Here is a 23,834-nt window from a genome sequence, read left to right as displayed (position 1 = left end):
TTACATTGGAAACAGCAGCTGAGATAACCTTTTTTTCCCTATGGCCCATACCTTTATTTCCCTAAGCCCATACCTCGTCGAAAAGTGAGCAAAATAGAAGAAGAAATTCCCCACCCTTCATTTTAATTTATGGCTTTGTCAGCATTGAGCTTACATCTATTCTAGTCGACCCGCAGAAAACAAAAATGTTCATGAAAAACCGTGGTCAACGTGTGAATGCCGAATGGTTATGAAAAGTGCAACGTGTCACCTTAACAACTTTGCATATAAAGTCAAGAAAAACAGTTGGCCAATGTCAATATGTCATACTCCCATTATTCCCACCACCATGGAAAAATCTTCGTCTGATAGGGTTTGCCCCCCCCTCTCTTGCTTACCGTCAATGCGTATGATGTCCCCCCTCCAAAATTTTCAACCAAATGATGGTGAATTAGGACACCCTTCAAAAAGGTCTTTACCATTTATACCGAATCTAAAAAAATAAAAGAGTCAGGTTATTTGAATCACCGATCCTAACTAATATATTTATTTGCAAAATGAAAGAGAAATAAAAGTTGAAGTTCAAAGTTTTACTTATTTATACAGTTACTTTAAAAAAATTAATATCTAATTAATTTAAAACTTAAATTTTAACGTTTATAATCTTTTTTCTATTCCAAACTCTACAATCTTTTTTTATTTCAAACTAAGACTTTCTTTATAAAAAAAAAAGGCAAAGTATAATCTTTCCTTTGTGTAATCTAAGGTATAATAGTAATATTGCAATATTACGAACCCTACTGCCTATAAAACTGGCCCCTCCTCCAACGAAGATTTCGTAGCAGATCAAAAGATGATTGCCTAAAATTTAGTTGGCTTTACAACCTTAGAGTTCTTATCATTTTGATTTAACAAAGAAGAAGGTTCTTGGTAATATGGGAAAAAAATCAAGATGATGTTGGAATCCACTGATCTCCTTGAATGAAATTCTGGACAGAATAAGTATAAACATGCTCCAATGGAATTTGTGAACTCCATGGAACTCTCTTCGACACATTTGATCCTGGTCCAGAATTCCCAGATTCGCCATAGAAAAGTGTTTTCAATGCAAATTCACCACTCCATGGCATCCAGCCGTCTGGAGAAATAAAAGCTTCCATGACACAATTTATAAAAACTGTCCTTGAATATTCCTTCCACGGCCTTCCCAAATAATTCTTGTGCACTTTAGGATTGCTATAGTAGTATCTCATGTATTCATCAGTTCCATTGAGCAAGCAGTTTTGGAAAATGAGACCAGTTGATTGAGCAGGATCTGTTCTGCCATGAGCTGTGATGGCATTGCTCTCACCTTTTTCTGGATTTAACTGCCGGGGAGCAACCAAAATTTCGCATTCTTGGAATACTGAAGCAGAATTTCCAAAGATGAAGTCCACATTCCCCTGAATACGGCACTTCTTGTAGAATTGGCGGAGTGAGTGAACATAGATAGTATCTTGATTGCCTAAGAATTCACAGTTCTCAATAACAGAAAGATCGCTATCTGATCTGAAGGCTACTGCTTGGTGGGCATCAGGGCCTGCTGTGTTCTTGATTGTGAGGCCACTGGCCATAAATCCATCCCCAAGAACTCCTGTAACAGGCCAATGCAACACATCAGAATATGATAAACAGATAACATGGCAAATTTGATTATACAATTTCCTCGGCTTACTGATCTTCATTCTTCAATATATATTTCCAATAATGATATCTTCTGCCTTAACAAAAAAGGTACCTTTCTTTGCTTTGGATAGCGTTCAATATTTTACCTGACGAGTTAAATCAGTAAATGTTGCTCAAAATGCACTTACCATGAAAATCAAGATGCAAAATCTCATTAAAGCATTAATGGAATCGAAATTGAATGTATATAAGACTGTACCAGTTGCTTGTGTATTTATCAAAACAAGTTGTTTATTTATCAGCTAACTTTTTAATAACTTCGAGATTGGTTCTTAAGTAGGAAGAACAAGATGCATGAATTGAACAGATCTTGCCCTGTTGGTTTATATGTGAAACTGTGAAACTCTATGAAAACAAAGTGCAAACCTTGTCTCGACAAGCTTATTAAACTTTTCACGGTGCATCGAAGAGAAGTTAGATATTTAAATAATGATACATAAACAACAAAAACTTTGACAATTCCGAAGAGAAGTTAATCCTGTCTGCTTAAGGAACCTAAACCATGTGTTCGTCGCTCTAGGGTATCATCAAACTGAGTCGAGTCCAATTTGGATCGATTTGAAAACTCAAATTTCATGAAATTTCATTTTTTATGCTCAAACTCAATTCTTAATTTTATTGAACCATAAATTCAGTTTGTAAAATTATAAATATTTATATTAAATATTATATTTTTATCATTTATTTTTTATATTAAATATATTAAAAATAAAACTCCATTAAACTCAATTTCAATTAAGTTCTGGAGCCTTTGGAGTCTAATAGTAAACTATTTGTTACAAGTTAAACTCTAAAATTTTTTCTAATTCAATTCAAATAGTTCACTTAATAATTCATTTAAGCCGCTAATTCAGCTAATTGATTTGTTTAAAAGGTAAAGGTGAATGTAAAAGCAACTTTTTCGAATGAAATAAAGTTGACAATTTTCAAAAAGAGACATAACTATATGATTTTTGAATAAGTAGGATAAAAGGAGAGGGTACTCACCGACTGTAGCAGATTCATAAGTGGACATTCCGGGCTTCCCCACATTTAAAGAACCCGTAATAATCGTTTTACCCATCCCGTCCCCCAGAAACACCACATTTCTCTTCTCAAACGGAACCCTCACCGTTTCCTCGTACACCCCTTCCTTTATGTGTATCACAAAACGACGTGTCGTCTCTGCATTATCCGGTGCCGCGTTAACGGCGTCTTGGACCGTCTTGTAACACCCTCCACTGCCCTCTTTACACACCGTTACATCCACCTTTATGTCTGACGGAAAACCCCCGTTAAACCCCAAATCCGTCCCACCCGACCCTTTCTCGTAAAACCCGTCCCGTTCCGTTTTGGGTGGGGTCCACGAGGATACGTCATCCCCGTAATTATCGTAAGCGACAATCATGCTTAACGCGTTACTGCTGTGTTGCGTTAGAGAGTCCAAAAACGCCATCGTTTGGTCGACCAATTTGGTGTCGTTTACATACTTGAGTGCGCTCCAACAATCGTATTGGTAGCAAAGGGCCGCGCTCATCCAGGCACGTGCATCCTTGATCTTACCACGTGTTAACGCGTCATTGGCTGAGTTTATGCGGTAATCTGAGTAAGAAAGAATGTCGATGCAGATGGTGGCGGCGTTGGTGCGATTAAGGTTGCCTTTGGAGGAGTCGAGAATGGATTTGACCATGGATTGTCCGGTTTTGAGATTCTGGGAAGAGACGGAAATGGCTGATTGGATGATTTGGAGGGAGGTTGGGTTAGGAGGGAGAGGGGAGGATTGTGTGAGAGAGCTTTCACAGGGTTGTGGGAAGCGAGTGGATTGGCATGCAAGGCGGATTTGAGAGGAGTTTGAGGCGGAAACAGGGGAACTTTGAGGAGATTGAGAAGAAGAGAGGTTGAAGAAAAGGATGAGGAAAAGAAGGGAGAGGAGAAGAAGAGTGGACATTGAGATTGATACAAGGAAAAAAAAAAGGGATTTGCAAGGAGGTTTTTTTGGAAGGTTTTGGTGCCAGGGAGGTGGTGAAGCTGTAGGCATAATATTTATAGTTTGAAGTGATGAGGGAGTTTGGAAATCATCGGGGAAGTTAGCAATTGGTGGTGATTAGGAATTTCTGACTTCGAAAAGTTTTGGAACGAAAAGCGAATAAAAGGGGATTCGCGAGAAGAGAAGAGAAGAGAAGAGAAGAGTGAAATTCATCGTCACGGGGTATGTTTGGTTTTGGATGTTTCCGAAGGGAATATGGCTGTAAATTTTACCCCTTCTCAACAAGGAACTTTTTTTTTTTTCAGTGGCCCTAAATTTAAATTTGGATGAGACGAAAATAATTTTAAATTTTTTAGTAGGTACGAGAATAGAAACGGATAATGTAAATTTTTTTATATATTAATAATTTATATATATTTAATAAATAAACTTTTAATTAAATAATATAAATTATTATTTTAAATTAGTTAAAATTAATATATTTTTATTTAAAATATATATTAATATATATATTTATAAAATATATATAAAATGTAAGAAAGAATTAAAAAAACTAAAAACTAAATTTTGATTTTAATTATTTTTTAAAAGCTACATGTAAATAAATTATTTATATATATTAAATACTCATGAAAATAAAAATGAAAATAAATTTAAAATATTTATTAAATATAAATATAAAAATAAATATAATATAAGAATCCGAATATAAAAATAGTATATACTATACTCACACTAAACCTTACCTATTAATATTGATTAGAGAATGAGAGGATGAGAAGGTTAGAGAGTGGGAAGAAAGTGGTGAAAATGGATGGCTTGGCCATTTATGGTATGTATGGTAATATATATTATTTGAATGTGTTAATCATTATAAAATATCAAATTTATTGTATTATAATTGATGTTAATATGTTAAATATGAAATATATTTTTATTAAAAATTTAAATCATATTATTTTTATATTTTTTATATCATAAAATTATATTTTAATTAAAATTATCATATATATTTCCCGCAAGATCATTGTTTGATTGCCATTGGGCAGAAAAATCAGAAACGAGGCAAGAGGAGACAGAAATTTTAGTTTGGGAATTGGGATGCGATGAAAATGGAATGGAAAGGAAAGGAAATTAGGAAAGCGGCGGGCGCGGAAGAGAAAAAAAAGGAGGGAGTGGTGATAGTGGTTATCTATGAATATGAACGTTAATGGTTCAAATCTGCTATCGAAGGTAAATCTAAAAAAAGAAAAGTTTGGCTTTCTAATTTTGCGTGGGAAATCTTTCATGTTTACTATTTAGCGTTTGGCATCAATTTTGGTTCTAAAATCTCAGGTTATTTATATTATCTTATCATTTTAATCAAAAAAATAATTAATGAAATATTATCTCATACACATTGTACAAAATTAAAAAAAAAAGTAATAGATGTGTTTAGATATAATAATAAATAATATTATTATTTTATATAAAATTATTGCAATTCATAATTTTATATAAAAATTATATATATTTGAAAATGATATGGAACAATTGCATTTAAATGAATGTTAGGTATTTTTTTAAATTTGGCCAAAAAAATGTATTTTTTTAATTAAATAGGTTAGTCCTACTTTAAATCGGTCCAAAAATATTTTATTTATATTGAATCAAATTAAAGATAAGATCTTTAATTAAAAAACCTTAATTATTATATCTTAAATTAAGTAATTATTTTAATATTTACATAGTTTTTTTGCCAAAAAATACTTATATTGGGGTAAAAAATGTATTTTTTTTAATTTAATTTTATTAAGATTAAAATAATTATGTTAATATAAAAAAATATTTTACTTTTACTGATATTATTTTTTTGTTTATTTGTATCTTTAAGTAATTAATTTTTGAATATTTAAATGTTAAATTTCATTAAAATATGTATTAAAATAAAATTTTAATTTACTTTTACATTAATATCTATAATAATTAGTCTAATGGCCGTTGTTCTCGCCGAAATGCTTCACAGCCCGTCTCAATGAACCCAAACCTCTTTAGTAATACATGTCCAGTCGAGCTTGTTAAGTCTCATTTCCCGAACTCTACACTCTTCTTCTCTTCAGTGACGATTAATTGACGGCTTAACTCACCTTCTCTTTCCTCGTTTGCTTCATTCTCTGTGGTTCTCATGGTGAGTCCTCTTTCTGTCACTCTCTATCTTTTTATGCATATTTATTGTTTCTACTGTTTTGTTACTTGTCTCTGTTTAAAGAACTTTGGATTTAAACCTAACAAGGCATATCAATTAGAGTATTTTAGGGTTCCATTAGCTCTCTTGATTAATGGGTCTCTGTTGATTTCTTGGTTTTCTTTGTTTTTGACCTTGACTTTTTCTTTTTCTTTTTTTTTTTTTTTTTCCATTTTCTGATAAGGAACTTTTAGGTTGCTTTTAGTTGACTGAGTTGTTGAATTGTTTGAAGGTAGGAAACCCTTCATGGGTTTTTGATGTCTTTTTGTTTCTTCAAGCCATTGAGTTGATGAGCAATGTATGTTTAAATAATTTTCCTTTTCTTTTAATAGTATTTGCTAGTTTTAGTATGTTTTTATAAATGAGCAACGTGCAAATAGGAAACATTTGACAGAGCGGATATTTGGGACAATTATTAGAATTAATGCAAGTAACTTGTCTTTGAGTTATGTTGCTCAGATTGAAAGCTCTTAGATTTTTCATAGTTTTTCAGTTAGGCAATTGGTTTGTTAAAATTCTTAGCTTAAATGACCTGATATTGTATTCTTTCAGATAGCTAGTTACTTAATTTTATGGAGAGAGAGTATGTTTCTACTAGAAATATCAGCAGGATACCAGGATTACAATGCATTATAGCTGACTAGTGATACTGCCAATTGTGCTGAACTTATTGCTTTTTCAGAAATTTTTGTTGTGAAAATAGTATGTTTTATTGTTGTCAGTGGAAATTAGAAGTTAAAATTTTATATAGTTGTGATGGATGTGGACTATTTTTTAATGTTGTTTAAAAAGTAATTTAGGTACCTATCAATTTGGGTGGTCAACAATGTTTTCTAGTGAGGTTTGCTATGTACATTTGCCTGAGTCGTTATTAGGATTTAATCTCTATGCCCAGGAACATTTTTCAGACAACATGAGACTAGGTATCAGGATATTAGTCCTGTTTATGCTTTAGAAATGTATCTCCTAAGAGTACAATTACCAGGGTGCTAATATCAGCCATAATTTTGCTGCAGTATTTTTCTCAAGGTCAATGATTGGAGGAATAACCAAGTGCATTCAATAACTGATGCAATTGTTTTTGCAATGACATTCACTGCTTCTTCAAGTGGCACATTGGATATGAGCCCATATTTAATGCATTTATAGCAGTTTGTTAAGTGGAGTGCCAAAGATTTTGACATAGCAATATCCAAATCTGGATCATAATTCAAGAATTAGGAATCCTTAATCTTTGGAGTTTGGTTTGCTGAATCATCCTGATGCTCAAATTACATTATCATTATGGAGTGACAGATGGGTTTGGAAGAAAGACACATTCTTTCCATGCATGAAAATGCTAAACAATGGGGTTTGGTTGGTTGGAACAAATGTTTATGAGTAAATAATCTAAGTGTACTTCTCAACATGATGGAAAAGGCAGCGAAATTATATAGGATGGTGGACCACTTGTGTATAGCAAGGAACTTTTGCTGACATTTTGAAGAAGTTTCAGATGATATATGTGCTGAATTGGAGATAGGACACAAAAGTATCTTGTTTTACTGTTGCAATTAAAATTTGACCTGTGCATCAGGTTTTAACGATATATATATTTTTCTTTCTGAGAATGAATTGCTATATGAATGAGTTGGATGATTCAAGACTTTGCGACTTGGTATTATTATTAAGAGCAATGAGAGTTTAGGCTTTTGTAGATATCTGGTTTTGCCTGGTTATGTGAATTGTTTGATTGATAAGACTAGATTTACGCCCACTAATACAAAAATGATAATTTCTAAATTTGAGGATATTAAGCATCTGATGATGCTGAGATATAGGCCACAGGCTACCAGATCCTTTTGTTCCTGCAACGTGAAGTTATCTCTTCGTACCTGGGCATACTGCATGGATTTTTATTAACTCATGATGGTGCTATATGGAGCTTTCAACCTTTCAATCATTATTTGTATATTTTGGGCTTTAGACTTATAAAACTGCCTCACCTATCACATTTTCTGGGAAATGTATTTTCTTCACTTTTTGGTGGGATATTTTATGTTAGACTCTTGGATTCTTCAAGTTTCATGAGGATAAGTTGGAAAGTTTTAAGCTTATATAAATATATATATATATATATATATTATATATTGAGGTGGAGTTCAGTTTGAGTGATCTCTTTTCATTTTGTTTGTTTTCTCCTTCACTTGGTTTGTGCAAAACAAGGTGCTAATCTGTAGTCTATATATTTTACGAAACAGTATATTACAAGCAATTTTGCCATGGTTGTATCAAATTCTATTACATTCTTTCACTTCTCTTTAACATATGCTTGATGGAAATGTTTTTGCCTCGTTTTGATGAAATACAAAAATGATGTGGGGGACCACTGTGTCCTTGATTTGAAAGCTATATGAAAAATGCAATTGGATTTGAAGGAAAGCTTGATCATGTTTGCTACTATGTGTCTTAAATTCGCGGAACTTAAGGTTTAGTCTAATATGCTAATTACTCTAAGATATGCTATGCCCGCTAGATGGTTCATCACGGTATAATCTTTTGTATTACCGGATTTAGGATGGAAGGTGCATAATCGCAATTCTATTTGTTAGCCCTGGCAAGGGACTGAAAAGTTGTAGGCACTATTTGTTGAATCTCTTATGTTGAATCGGGGTGTAAATGAACCGAACATGAGCGAATTTTGTTATGTTTGTGATTTGTTTGTTTAATTAATGAATATTGAAATTTTGTTCGTGATCATTTGCTAAGTTTAATAAACGAACAAAAACTAAGCCTGTTTATGAACTGTTCGTTGAATGCTTTGTTTGTTTATACTAGTGTAAACGAATTGAACATAAACAAACTTTGCCCTGGTTGTGATCTGTTCGTTTAATAATGAATCCTGAAATGTTGTTTGTAATTATTTGTTAAGTTTAATAAATGAACATAAACAAATAGAAATCGAATCTGTTCAAATTGTTCATCGAACATTTTGTTCGTTTACACCCCTAATGTTGAAAATCTTAATGTGCTAATTCCATGGAGGTGTTTTCTATTTTGTTAATGCTACTCACCATTGCTTCAAGATATATCTTTTATGTAGTTTGTATTTGCAACATGAAGCTAGCCTTTATTAAAAGGTCAGACAGTTAACTGTCTTATGTATTGTTTTGAGATAATCAAATCAAGAAATATATATTTTTTAAAAAAATTTCATCATTTCTTCTTACCTTTTTTAACATATGCTCTAAACGTTTCATTTTAGCAAAGCACAGTTTTAGCTAGAGATCCAAGCAAGAAGAGGTCCATGCATGAGTTCATGAGCCTTACATGAGTCTTAACTTTGAACTTGGTTTCCTTGAAAACCCCTATCTTTCCTTCAATGTCTCCTTGTTTTATTCTCAATTATCAAATTTCATTTATGATACACATAAGGAGACATTTTGGAAAACGGAGAAAACTAATTTGTTGGTGAAGTTTTATTAATATTGGGTGAATATCACCTTGTTCCTCCAAGATTGCGGCCCAATTACTTTTATGTATTGTCTGTTTCAAAGAGGGAAGATGGTACATTTACATTGGCCTAAAAGTCACTTAAATTCTTTCATTGTTCTCTAACTTTTTTTTAAATATTTTCCTAATGAATTATTTATGCACAACATGGATGCTAATTTTCTGGTTAATTAGTATTTATAACAATTTGATTGATAAAATTGCTTTTAGTGTATATATATATATATATATTATATTTTACAATTGTAATTTGTAATATTGAGTGAATAGTTATGTATCAGATGAACTTGAATCCTTCCATGCATAACTTCTATCAATAGAACATTCTGTACAAATATTGATTGAATAGAGATAAAACTTCAGAAAAAAGGCGTAGAGTAAAAATTGCTAATTCTTATACAATTATAATTTTAAGTCTACATCCAAATAAGAAACCAGTGCCTAAATTTATTCCAGTTTGTAACTATTTGTATAGTTTACATTATACTGTTTTGACTATTAGGTTCCATTGTTTATTCATGCATAAAACACACTTTGTCATTTAAGTTAATTTGTTGTTTGTAGCACTTCAAATTGGTGAAACTATTTTTCATAAGAACAATGAAATAGTTAGGCATGATCAACTAAAAACCTTCTTGCATGATCTAAAAGAATAGAATATCAAATTTGATAGTTGATTAATATATGCGAAGGGTTCTTATATACGCTTATGCAACCATTTGCATGCTCATAGACAGAGAAGGTTCTACAAATAATATAGTTATATGGGGAGTCTATGTTTTTCTGATGCTTTTTGGTGAAAGCACACCCTTGCCTGACTGCAAGCTTGATTTCCTGATCTTGGTATTTAATATAACTAGAAGTTACTATAATTAGATATTTTGCGCATATAACTCTCACATAGATGACATGTTTGGGTCTCTGGGCTCAGATTCAAAGGCCCCTACCTGGAGCCTGAACTAGACTTATTCTATCCTTGAATCTTATATTGCAGTTTCCCCAGGCGAATTAGTCTTTTAGAAACCAAACAGCAATAAAGCTGAATATACTAGTGCTTGCAATTATCAGCACATTGACTTCTGAATGTGAGATATATTTATTGCCTTCATGTAGTCCTTGTTCTCTTTTTTATTTTTGGTAATTTGATATGTGTTTAGTGGAATTAATTTTTGCCCTATGGGAATTAAATCAAATAGCAGAGTAGATATTAAGATCCTGCCATGAATTAAATCAATGGTAGGTATGAGACAAATGGGGGTGGCAATTTATTGATGTCTTACTTCTATACTTCCAGATTGTACTGCATTGACAAGAATACGTGCTACTGGTGAAATGAGTGGAAGCAGAAAACGCAGTTCTAAATGGGATTCAAAAGAGGAACGCCAATATTCTCTTGAAAATATACGAGACACAGCTTGGCCCGTGAAAGCAGGTGTGTCATTTCATGATAGAGAATCGGAACATGGATATTTCTCTCCTGAGGTTGGTAGGAATGGCAACAAGTGTTCAGTTGTCAAAGCCAGTGACATTATGAAATCTAAGCATGAACTGCCTTCAAGGGAATCTTTACCTGGAAGCAGAGGTGGCAAAAAGGATCATAACATCGATGTTGACTGTGTCAAATACTGGAAAACTATGACTCCATTGGACGGGGATGAGACTTACAAAATGGAAATGTCACCTGGTCTTGATGATTGGAGGCAACAAAATCACCGCCATTCTCCTAAAACTGATTGGAGCAGCTATCACAGGTTCAATTGTCTACTATGTATCTTTGATTTTTATTATCTTCTTTTTTGAAAGTGTCCTGGTTGTTTGTGTAGTGTTTGTATAACCTGACTCCATATCAATGCCATGCCCTATATATTATGTACTAATTCTTCGATGTTCCTAAGAAATTGAGAATCACATACTTTATTGCTTCTTTTTTGCATTTCCATATATGTTGAAAATGCCTCTCTACACTAAATATATTTAATTTTTTCCCAATTAGTTTGTGATTTTCCCTGTTGGTTTACTTGAATTCTATATTGTCACTGTGGTTGCATGTCAGCTTAATTTGTTTAACAGAATGTTTTGGGACTCCCTAAGTATTATTATGGTTTATGCTTATTTGCCTGGATAAAGGATCGTGTTTCTCCAGATCTCTCTGTTCTGTATATCTCTCTCTTCTTCCTGTTGAATAACATTGAGTTTTAATTTGTCTCATAATCTTTAGTTTTACCCACAGAAGCAGGAGTGGGAGCAGGAGCTGGAGTAGAAGTTTTAGTAGAAGCAGAAGCCGAAGTCCAGTTTGTGGCATTAGGCAGCAATCGGGATTCCATGAGAGAACCAGAAGCAGATCTGGAGTGTCAACTCAATTATGTAAAGATTTTATGGATCGGAGATGCAGGAGAGGCAGTCAGTGTCAGTTTCTTCACCAAGATATTCAAAGTCATGAGAATGGTTGGGATAATAGACAGAAAAGAGGCGCGGATTCAAAATATTTTACTCCCAATGATGGTAAAGAGTACCTGATTAAGAGTGGAAGATCTACTGATCGCTATACTGATTATCTGAAAGGTAACTATCGCAGGGGGGTGTCATGTAGGTTTTCTCATGATGGTGCTTCTAGTGGTTTCAGTCGAGTATCAAGAAATGAGGTAAGCAGGGAAAGAGAAAATAACAAGAGGAACAGAGGTACAACTCCAGAGCGAGATGGTGAGCGTGAAGCTCGAAGGAGCAATGATGCTCCCTGCAAATACTTCGCTGCTGGAAATTGTCGTAATGGAAAATATTGTAGGTTTTCTCATCATGTTCAGGCTTGTGCAAGTCCTGAAAGAAGGTCACGTGGTGATAAGGGTGGATGGGGTCAAAGTTCCGTAAGAGTGGATAAGTTTCGGGATGGTGCAAAATTGAGAGATGCAGATGTTTCATTCAATGTGGAGAAAACCTTAGCTGGTCCAAAATGGAGTGATGCTGATGTTTCAAATGATGTGGACAAATCTTGGACTGCTTTAAAATGGAGTGATATAGGTCCCTATTCAGGGGCTACAAAGTTGAGCAAGGACACTAATGGAAAAATGGGTGCCTCTGAACGAAGATTCTCTGATTGGTCCATCAATGATAGGTGGCAGCATGACTATGATGTACGTGGAAAGAACAGTGAGACTAACGTGGATTATAAAACAGTTGATATTGACAAGGATGAAGCAATTCTGAGGACGATAGAAAGTGCTAGTGTTAGTGTGGGTGTATCTGAACCAAGAGGTGCTGAAGAGTCACTTGGTGATATGGAGATGTCTCCTGACTGGAATTACAGGATCCACTCTTCTGTTAAAGAATATTCTCATAGTTCAAAATCAACTCCTGCAGACTCATCTTTACCAGCTCATGAGAATATAACAGTAGAGGCCTCAGGTCAGGTGCCTGATGGGGTTGCGATTTTGCAGCCAATGTTAACTGAGAAATCTAACTTTCAACAGGACCACATGATGAGGGGGAGCAGTTCTGTTACATTGCCATGTGACAGCAATGCTGTTAGCAGAAATTCCTCAATTTCACACATTGATCTAAATTTTTCTACCAACATCCTGCCAATGCCAAGCTTTGACCAGCCTGGGCCAAGTTCAAGTTCTTTACCTTATGCAAACTTAAATGCAATTGTACAAAGTCAAGTGGTAATCCCTTCTAATGAAATAAATATGAAAGGTACGCAAGACAGCCTGCTGTTTCAGGAGGAGAAACCAAGCAACAAACTGAATATTGGGGATACAAAAACATTACATGGTAGTTCTGGAATTCAGTCAACTCAGAGCATGGTAAGCAATGAACAGCTCACCCAACTTACCAACCTTTCAGCCTCTCTAGCTCAGTTGTTTGGAAAGAGACAGCAACTTCCACTACCTCATGTTGCTCTTGATGCCCATGATGCAATGCAGGTGACTTTTGTGAACTCTGGAGGACCTGTTGAGCCAGATTCTGTGCCAACTGTACAGCCAGATCAAAACATTAAATTGCCCAAACAATATGACCCTATATCTGATAGCATTGAGCCTGTTAAGACGCAGGGCACAAATACTAAGCCTTTGGGAATTTCAGAACCTCCTGTTGCTCAGAAAAATGCTGCAGATGGCAAACCCGAACTGTGGACTAATAAGTTATTAGCATCATCTTTTGTGGGTAGCACAAATGGTGGTGATTTTCATAATGACCACGGTTCCAAAAAACAGCCTGATTTTGATAGCTGTAAGCCAAATCAGCTAGAGCCTGTTGCAAGTTCTGAGGTGACAAAGGAAAATGAAGTAGTTGAGGAAACCAAGAAAGCTGAAGAGGAGAACAAGAATGGTCCATCAGAGAACATAGATGCAGATGACAGGACTGATGAGGGCAAGAAGATCAAGGATGGTAAGGGAATTCGTGCATTTAAATTTGCACTCGTTGAGTTTGTCAAGGATCTCCTCAAACCAACTTGGAAGGAAGGTCAAATTGGCAAAGAGGCTTACAAAAACATTGTGAAGAAAGTCGTTGACAAAGTGACTGCTACGATGCAAGGGACTAATATTCCTCAAACACCTGAAAAAATTGAACAATATCTGTCATTTTCAAAATCAAAGCTTAGCAAACTTGTACAGGTGAGTGCAGATTACTTTCAAATTGAAGGTTTTAGAATTTTGGAGGGGAAAAGAAAAAATAAGGCCTTTCTTGTGTCCTCCTTTTCCTTTTTGCTCAGCTTTTATTTCTGACCTTCATTTGTGCCATCATTTGTACCTTCTCTATTATCACCCAATAATATGCTAATGACTAGGGGCTCTTAATGTGCCCATGTTCACATGAGTTGCAACTCATTGGAAGATGTCGTGTGCCATGACAATGGTTGACGTTGATAGACAATTCCTTCTATGATTTAATTATTTCTTCAACGTAAACTGTTTCATTTTATCCATGTTTGCTTACAATTTTTTGATCTGTTGCAGGCATATGTGGAAAAGATTCAGAAGAGCTAAAAGAACAGGGTATTGTCATTTGTAATGTCTTCTATTCTTATAATTTTTACAGTTAATATATCAAACTATGATATATATTTTGTTTTTTTTTTCCCCTTTCTTTATCTAGTTTCTGCAGCTTTTGGGAATGCCAACCTTTTCAATTTCTGTTCCTGTGTTTTGTTCCTTGGAAGCAGGTTTAAGTAGTGTCTTCTACTTCCATGTAGATATTTGTTGTTTCTGTAGTAAAAGTTTGACTTATATGATGTTGGCACTTCCTTCTGCAAAAGTGTGGGTACTTTGTAATAGTTGTGATGATTCTAAATCTAGTGTTTGACAGTGATTGTTTACTCTTTCAACGCCCTGTTTAGATATATATCTAGGGTTTTATGTGCCTAAAATCTTCATGGCAATTGGCATTTATATGTTTGTCAGTGCAGAGCATAGAAATATTGCCTATTGAGATTTAAGATTACTGCATGGTATGATTAACACATGCATCATGTGATCGGGCTATTCTTTGCCATGCGATTTCCTGCCATTGCTTCCGAGCATGAAGAACCTAATGATAATTGCCTTCAGTGAAACAAATTCACTGTGTAAACGCTACAGAAACTTGCCATTTACATTTGTGTATCAATTCTTTAGCACAGGACTCTTGGTGAACTATATCTCTGCCGAATGGAATGGAAGGTACCGACTTTTTACCAGGAAGTTATGCTTCAGTACCTGTAGTATTATGTTTTCTACATGATGTTGGCATTTATGTTGCCAAAAAAAAAAAAAAAACAGCCCTTTTAGAAATGGGATTTTCTAAGATCTCATACAAGGTTCGATTGGCGACTGATAACAATGTTCTTTGCCTGTAGGGGCTGTGGCGGCCGCAACTTGTACAAAGAAGTATAGCGAAAAGAAGTATATCCTATACTTTGGGGTTGGCTGTATAAAAATTCAAATAAGAGAATCAAGTTAGGTTGTAATTTGAATCTTCTTCCGCCACTTAGTTCTATCGACAATTACTTTTTCGTCTAATTCCTTAGCCATTTTTTTATTACTTGCATTAATATTTTTTGTGATCTTTTTTTAGATGTTTTGATTTCTTCTAGATTTAAAGATTCAATTCTCTTAATGAATGCACAATTAGATCTACATTTCACATGTTCAAATCATCGCAATCTCTTATCTTCTCTTCAATTTGGATTATTTATAATTTTTCTCGAATCTTTTCATTTATAATTTTTCTTGAATCTTTTTGTCTCTTTTAGTTTTACAACACATCCATTTAAGCATCTATATCTCTTTTATGTTCATTTACATCTTATGTTGTTTTTTAATAGTCTAACACCCAGTTTCATATAATAATGTAGGTTTTATAGTTGTTTTATATAATTTTAGTTTTAACTTTAAAAGTATGTTCTGATTACATATCATATCCGATGCATTTTGTCACCTTGTTTATTCTGTTTGAATCTTATCTTTTACATCTGTTTCTATCTTAATATCATTTTGAATAATTGAACTTAAATATAAAAATTGGTTATTCTTTGGTATTCCCTCATCATCCAACTTAATCACATTATTATCCACTTTCTTGTGACTATTAAATTTATATTTTATATATTCAATTTTAAATTTACTTAATTTAAAACTTCGAAATTCTAATGTACTTTTTCATAATTTTAATTTTGTATTAAGGGCATCACAAGTTTCAACAATTAAAATTATATTATCGATAAATAACATATATTATGTATCTTATCTTGGATACGTCTAGTGAGCACATTCAAAATTAATGCAAAAAAGAAATAATTTAGTGTTGAGCTTAATGTAATCTTAAAGTAATAAGGAATTATGTTGATGTACTTTAAAAGGATTTCTTTCTTCATTAAGGCTCACCAAAACATTTCTTGAAAAATTTTATCACGTGTTTTCTTCAGGTTAATAAATGTTATATGTAGATTTTTTTTTTATTCGAAAATCCTTCAATAAAAGGCTTAAAAGGTGGATCACCTCTTTTGTAAAACATCTTGACATAAACCCTAATTAATTTTTAAAAATAATGAGCTCACGTCACAACTTACCAATAAAAAAATTGCTGATAACAAAAATTCAAAATCTCCTCCAAGTTTTCTTTGGTATATCAAATTAAATTTTCCTAAAAACTGTTAGAAAGTCCCCACAATTCTCAGAGTCTCACCGTTAACTACATTTCTTTTCATGTTTTTCTCTCCCTTCCGCAAGACCTGCAAAGGCCAAAAAAATACATTCCGTTCCTCTCCACCTCCCTCCCCTACCAATTTTGCTTCCTTACCTACCAACATCTGCCTAATCCTACCCCACACTCTCATCCAACTATAATTACCTGAAACTCTTCATCCTTGATATCACCCCCATTGTTTTCTCTTCCTTCGTTGCCGGAATGAAATATTCTATTTTCATCCATATAAATTACAAGAATTGGACCAAAAAAATTAGTAGAGTGGTGAATCGCACAAAAGTAAAGTGATAAATTTGAAAATTTCAATTTAGTAGTGGTAAATTTGACAATTTTCTCTTTTAAATTTGCATCAAATTAATGAACTTCATCTTGATTTGAGGTATAGGTGGCTGAATGTGCTTTAATTTGTTAATTTCTTGGTCTTTTTTATTACTAGAATTATTTTGGTTTTTATCACAAGTACAACATAGTACTAATAATTTTTTTTTGGAATTAATTAGCCAATGTCCAATGTCCTTAATTAAATTATAGAGCACCCAACCTTCATATCTGGACAGGGTTAGGTCATTTGGTAGACATTTTCCCTTGACAATATATATAGCGACTTAAGCACATCAAATTAGAGTGGTCTTACCGAAAATAACTACAGTTACCCTAAATGACTATGGCTTTTGCAGGTTTTGAGTTAAGTTAGGCAATTAGATCTTGGATCAAACTAGAAATTAGGAGCAGTAATTGCAGCCCAAGACAAAATGCTGAATTTGAATTTATTTCATTGGATAGGAGAAAGAAAAGGGGCAATGATTTAGTTTCACTTCCACATATATATGGTTACATTCACTAGGGTTGCAATTCATTTTTTGGGATGAAAATACGACTAGATACCAACGTTGGTAAAAAGAGGAGTTTTCTTATTTATCGATCATGAATCGATTTTGTAAAGAATATCCAAAGAGTAAAATTTTGAATGCATCATATTGATATAAAATGTGTACACTTAAGATCATTAAAAATAATTTAGACTCAAATAAAATATAAAGATATCTTGACTCAGTTATAAAATATGTCTAGACGTCTCTATCTAACTGAAATGGTTAGTAATTATAGAAAACTTTGTTTTCAGAAATGGATAATGTAATGTGAAGTTGCTGTGTTAAATATGCTGGCGTATGTTTGCGATGAATAATTTTGTGTTGAACTGAAGTCCCCTATATTATATTAAAGGCTGGCGAAGGTGAATGCTTTTGTTGACAAAAATGAAAAGCAAGCAAAAAAGAAAACAAGCCATGCATCTTCCCGATGCATAAGAGAAATGACCTTGAAAATGAGCTTTTCAGATGCTATTTTAGGACCCAACAAGAGAGATGTTCACTTTTTGCTCTCTTTTCCCCTCATTTGACATATGAAAATTTCTCCAACTCTAAAGGCCTAAGCATGTCACTGTGTGGTCCGGACTTTGAGGGGAGGAGAGGAGAGCCGTGGGGATTGGGAAAGGGAGCATAACCATTATAACCCCTTCCTCCTGTCCTCTCAATTTTATTTCTTAGGGAATGAATGGGTGTGAGATCTCACCCAATCCTTCTCGTAACATGTTCTTCCCAATTTATCATCTGTTCAATAAAGTCAGCCTCTTGTCATACGGAAGGGCGACCTAGCACCTCTTTTTATAGGGCCGTTTTTGCCCGAATTGTCCTTTGTTAATTTCCTTACCATCTAGTTGGACTTGGCATGAGACTACTACCCGTCCGGTTAGTTTCCATTGAGAAATCTTTCTAAAGGGGAACAAAAGGCAGTCCAACAAAAGAAGCAATGGCATGCATTTTATAATTTGATGCAACTCCAAGGGTACTTGACTATACTATGTGTGTATTCCGTTCATGAAGGTTTAGGTCTGTAGCATATCATCTCGTTTCTTTTTCCTTACTTTGTTTAACAACTAGTATAGAATGTGTCGTTAATTTCTCTTGAATAATATTTAGGTGTTTGCCTTTATTGGATGAAAAATGTGTTTTTTTTTTTTTTTCTGCAGAAAATTGGATGCAATGGACTCTACAGCAGGGCTGTTAGAGGTCGTGATGCTTGTCTTGGATGTTTTATTTTTGTTATGAGGTACTTTGTTCGTACTTTTCATTGAGTAGTGTCCTCTCTGAAATACAAATGTTGTTATATTCTATTTTTTATGAATAAAATATTTATTTGGCTGAGAAAAAATTATGGGAACATCTTTATTTGTTATTATTCTTTGAAATTTGGATAAAATAACTAAAATATATAGCAGCCCTCCTTTTTCTTTTTTATAAACTATATATATATATATATAATTTTATATCTGATATACCATTTGTGTACTAATGATATAAATTGTTAGTGAATCGCACAATAATATTATATAAAAATTTAATTTAAATATATTTTTAAGAGTAAGTATATTCGTTTTTTAATATTTTAAAATTAATTTTTTATGAAATATTATTGTATGATTCATTAATAGATATAATATTTATATTTTGATAATATATCAAATATAAATTCATAAATAATTAGGATAATGTAATGCTTGAAGAGTTTGGTTCTTTTTATCTTTTTTGATTGATGCAAAACTAATGCCTCAGTTTTATACTAGGTTACATCATGGGATGTTTAGGAAGAGTAAGTGAAACTCAAAAGAATGATTGCTTTGTGCATGCGCAAGTGGAGTAGAGCAAATAGAATTATAACATAGAATTCAATGAAAGTGAGCAAAGTGTATGTGTTGCGTTGCATTTGTTTAAAAAAAAAAAAAAGGAAAGAAAGAAAGATGAGCTAAGCAATTTGTCCTGCCGTTTGATATAGGTTGGAGGGTGCGGTGATGCGGGAGACTGTTGACTAATTAAGTAAGAAAAAGCTTTACTTTCTGCACCCAACGTTTGTTTCATGATTGACTGTACCAGAAGAATCAGAAACACAGTTTGAGATCCTGTTCAAATTCTGTGGTTTTCAAGCCAAAATCCATTATTATCAATGACCAGCCCGCCCACCTCCCCCCCCCCCCCCCCCCACCCTTTTGTTCTATGTTATGATCATAAGAACATCCAGAAAACCCTTCATTGTCACCTATGCTTGATCAGTCCAAAGCGAGCCCATGTTCTAGTTAAATTTTCATTAATTATACTGTTTACGGATTCTTATACTGATTATTTAATTGGGTTGTCTAAATTATTTCTAAAGCAACCTAGTACTTTTATAATTGCCTTCTTTCCCTCATAAGGAAGCTACATAAATTTTCTTTCTAGGCAACCAAAAGGTATAATTTTATTGCAAAACCTCATGGTGCATGAAAAAAAAAAAAAAAGGAAATTCAATGCCTTCAGAGTTTCAAACACATAAATATACCTTTATGTGTGTGAAACATGGAAAATAAGGTACAAACTAAAAGTAAACATAACAAGTAGGTCGGCTTTTATAATTTGCTTTATACAATGTTAAATGAACTTCAATCTAGGAAATCAAGCACTTTCAATAATGTAAAATCATCTTCTTTTCTTTTCCAAAGATTTGGTAGCTTGAATCACAATATTAAACAAAAAAGATCACAAAAAATTATTATCTTGATACGAAATATCAATTGTCAATGATAATGACGTATTGAGTTTATTGTTTCTTGATTTTCTTTTAATAATTATAACAGTAAGAAGAGTTGGAGAACATAGGCAATATGTGGAAATTTTGATTAAAATGCATGTGTCACTTATGTGAATGATATAAGCAGCATTAATTTATGCCAAATTGACAGCAAAAGAACAGCTAGATTTCTTTATTACTTCATGCTTTTCTAAACAGTTACATATAGCTTTAAAATCCAATGAAAAAATTAATAAGCATCGTCTTAAAATCATGCTTAAGTATAAGATTATTACTGATTTTCTTGAAGGATGCATTAATATATTGTTATTATATTTAATGAATAAATAGTATCCATAGTTTCAAAATTTTGAAATACATATCATTTTGATCTCTAAGTCTCAAAATTTAATTTATTGGTCTTTGGATGAATTAGTCATTCCATCAGTTTAATTATTAACTTCACCATTATTAAATGTTTGATATGATTAACATGATTGATGTGACAGCTGAAAGGATAAGAAATTAAAAATTAAAATAAAAAAAAGTGCTTTTAAATTTTTTTTTTCGTTTATTATTTTTAAAATAAAAAGTTTAACAAAAATAATTTTTCTTTTTTAATTTTTAAACATAATATAAATTTCTAATATATTTACAAGTATTATAATTCAAATAGGTAAGTTTTAAATTTTCTATTTTTAAGAAACTTTTTTATTTTTCAAAATACATTATATATTTTAATATTTTCATAAAATAAACATATTTAAAAATTTTTATATATAATATAGTTTAATATATTTTATCAAATTTATAGTTTTAAAATAAATAAATTCTAAAACTTTCTAATTTTAAGAAGTTTTTGTTTTTTTTTTTAATTTTTGAGATATAATATATTTGTATAATTTATATAGTTATGTAATTTGAAGTAAATAAATCTCAATATTTTATTTTTAAAATTTTTTTAGTTTTTAATATAATATAGCTTTAATATACTTTATAAAATTTTATAAATTAAAATAAATAAAATTTATATTTTAAATAAGCTTTTGTTTTTTAATTTTTTTCATTTAATTTAATTTATATTTTATCTAGTTTTATAATTTAAAATAAATAAAATAAATAAAAATGTAATTTTAAAAAAGTAGATAATATATTATAATGTAAAGTAAATAAAATTTAAAATTTTCTAATTTTAAAGTTTTTTTTAAATTTTTTTTATAATATAGATTTTAAAAATTAATCATAAATACAAAAATGCAAATAATTTCAGCACCAGTAGCATCAATTAATGTTTAAGGTTAAATTTAATGAAATTTTTTACAAAAAAACTATTTCGATACAATATTAAAGGTTAGAGATCAACAAGTAAAATTTTAAAGAATAAAAATCTAAAGGATATATGACTTAAAATTTAAAAATCATGGGTGCTATTTATTTATATTTATATGATCTAAACTCAATTTTTATTTAATAATAAAACTAGAGACTGATCCTAGAAATGCACCAAAAAAGAAAAAGAAATGCATCATTACGGGAAGTGAAACCATAATTATGAATAATTATGAATAAGAATATGGTCCCTTAATCATTGAGAATTGATAATTGCTTGCTTTTTAACACACATTAGCAGTAGCAAAAGAGTCAAAAAGGGTGGACGAGTAGGGTTAGGGCAAAGAACTTGTGAGAATGTATAAAATCGTAAGGTAAAAGCTATAAATGAATTACACGAGCTTATTTGTACAACGCATGGTAAAGGTACCAACCTTATAAAAAGCCAAACAAAACCGTAAAAAACATCGAAAACCAAACCCTGATCAGCAAAACCCCTAAAATTTCAGTGCTTGATATATATGGACTGGTCTGCCATAAAAAAATTTTAAAAAATTGAATGGACTCACTATAGAAATATGGCAAAGCTAGTTTCACTAGGTAGGTGCCATTCAATTCTTGACTCTAGCTAGGGTAGTACTGTGGCTTGTGAGAAAAGAAAAAGAAAAATCTCAACCCCTTGATGATCATTTGATCCAACTATAGGAAATCTAGCTAATCTCTTTTGTCAAATATTTTTCTGATCAAAATATTATATGTTGCATCATCTATTATTTATATACCCCATGCCATGTTTTCTCTGTTTCTAACCCTTGAGTTATGATTTATTGATCATCAAAGCTTCTTAAAGCTACATGAAACACTTAAGGAGGGTTTTCTTTTGCCAATAACCAAACCCTTTAGCATTGGGTCTTTTATAGAAAGAAGGGTAACCTTTAATGTGTTATTATAATAAGTGCAAAAACCACATCAACAAGCCATCGGGTTCTCTCTCTCTCTTTGGAACAGAGAAAACCCAAAAGCTCTTTTACTCACTTTGATGGATATCAATCAAACATTAAAGCTCCCAATTCACACTTGGAATCTTGAAATGTCCATGGAAGATCATATCGTCCATGCCCAAGTTCCTTTTCATCCAATTTGGCCAAGCTGCCCTCTTCAAGCGCCATGCTCAACTACATCCACCCAAATACCTGGTGCAACAACTGTTTACAGTACTCATCATGACCAAATAGGCGGCCTTGTTGAAGAGGAAGATGAGCCAGAAGAGGAGTTAAGCGCCATGAAAGAAATGTTGTACAAGATTGCTGCGATGCAGCCCGTAGACATAGATCCATCCACTATACAAAAGCCCAAGAGACGCAACGTGAGAATCAGTGACGATCCCCAGAGCGTGGCAGCGCGTCACAGACGGGAGAGGATAAGCGAAAAGATCAGAATTCTACAAAGACTTGTCCCAGGAGGCACGAAAATGGACACAGCTTCAATGCTAGATGAAGCTATCGGCTATGTCAAGTTCTTGAAGAGGCAGATACGGGTGCTGCAACAATCCAATAACCAGCAGCCACCGTGCCATGCAGACTGGCAAGTTACACCTCTCGCTTCCACCTCCTCAACCTCCCTGGAGACACAGACAGGCCCTGGATTCACTTTTGCTGCCATCGGGGGAAACCCCTTGTGCTTTAATCATGAGGTAATTAGTGATTAATAGCTATCCCTAAATTAATCAACATGTAATTGCTGTACTAATGATAATATTACTGAAGACTGAAGAGGATGTATATATATATCTATGTATGTATGTATGTATGTACGTATGTATGTATGTATTATGATTATTTATAATAAAGTTTAGTTTTAGGGGGTGATGGGAGTGTGGGGGGAAAAAGGGTTTGTTAGGATCTTGTTGACTGATGTGTGGAATAATCATAACGGTTAGCTTGAGTTATGCAGAGCTATATATAAAATATATAATAAGGTTTTGAAGAGTCTAAATTGGCCGGAAAGTTTAAACTGTGACGTGAGAAAGTTACTCAAATCATTGTTCTTTCCCTTCTCTTTCTGCATAATATATATATATATATATAGATAGATAGATAAACGGATAGATAGATAGGATATTTTTTGCTGTTCGGTTTCTTGTGGATCAGTATGCAATTTGCAAACATGCTTTGGTTATATATATAAATATATATATATATGCATAAATACATGTGACATTGCGGTATGTATGCCCTCATTGCTGAAATTTAAATTAGATTAAAGGAAATTTAGATTTTAGAATGTTGAGTGAAAGATGATTCATTCTTAAGTTAACTATGAAGAATCCAAAATACA

General features: G+C 32.7%; 3 protein-coding genes across 8 annotated transcripts; 2 read left to right on the top strand and 1 right to left on the bottom strand.

Moving 5' to 3' along the window:
- Window positions 1-813: 813 nt before the first annotated feature.
- On the bottom strand, window positions 814-3,953 carry LOC111299770 (putative pectinesterase/pectinesterase inhibitor 51). The gene is made up of 2 exons (XM_022895216.2): window positions 2,692-3,953; window positions 814-1,612 (listed from the first exon to the last, which is right to left on the bottom strand). The coding sequence occupies exons 1-2, from the start codon at window positions 3,719-3,721 to the stop codon at window positions 927-929; spliced, it is 1,716 nt and encodes a 571-aa protein (XP_022750951.2). The 5' UTR covers window positions 3,722-3,953; the 3' UTR covers window positions 814-926.
- Window positions 3,954-5,589: 1,636 nt separating this feature from the next.
- On the top strand, window positions 5,590-14,709 carry LOC111299769 (zinc finger CCCH domain-containing protein 38-like). 6 transcript variants are annotated; one of them, XM_089747740.1, is made up of 6 exons: window positions 5,653-5,837; window positions 10,681-11,137; window positions 11,617-13,186; window positions 13,307-13,999; window positions 14,342-14,380; window positions 14,481-14,709. In XM_089747740.1, the coding sequence occupies exons 2-5, from the start codon at window positions 10,719-10,721 to the stop codon at window positions 14,369-14,371; spliced, it is 2,712 nt and encodes a 903-aa protein (XP_089603866.1). In that variant the 5' UTR covers window positions 5,653-5,837; window positions 10,681-10,718; the 3' UTR covers window positions 14,372-14,380; window positions 14,481-14,709. The 6 variants fall into 6 exon arrangements, with proteins under 6 accessions (XP_022750949.2, XP_089603864.1, XP_089603866.1 ...); XM_089747738.1 differs by having other exon boundaries at window positions 5,623-5,837; window positions 11,617-13,999; XM_089747737.1 differs by having other exon boundaries at window positions 11,605-13,999.
- Window positions 14,710-22,470: 7,761 nt separating this feature from the next.
- Window positions 22,471-23,365, top strand: LOC111300629 (transcription factor bHLH87-like). The gene has a single exon (XM_022896256.2). The coding sequence runs from the start codon at window positions 22,537-22,539 to the stop codon at window positions 23,203-23,205; it is 669 nt and encodes a 222-aa protein (XP_022751991.2). The 5' UTR covers window positions 22,471-22,536; the 3' UTR covers window positions 23,206-23,365.
- The last annotated feature ends 469 nt before the right edge of the window (window positions 23,366-23,834 follow it).

Source organism: Durio zibethinus, chromosome 18, assembly GCF_047325235.1.
Source record: "Durio zibethinus cultivar Kanyao isolate XHJ-2024 chromosome 18, ASM4732523v1, whole genome shotgun sequence".
Classification (NCBI taxonomy): domain Eukaryota; kingdom Viridiplantae; phylum Streptophyta; class Magnoliopsida; order Malvales; family Malvaceae; genus Durio; species Durio zibethinus.
Note: the sequence above shows the minus strand (reverse complement) of the source record. Positions and strands in the feature narration are given on the sequence as shown.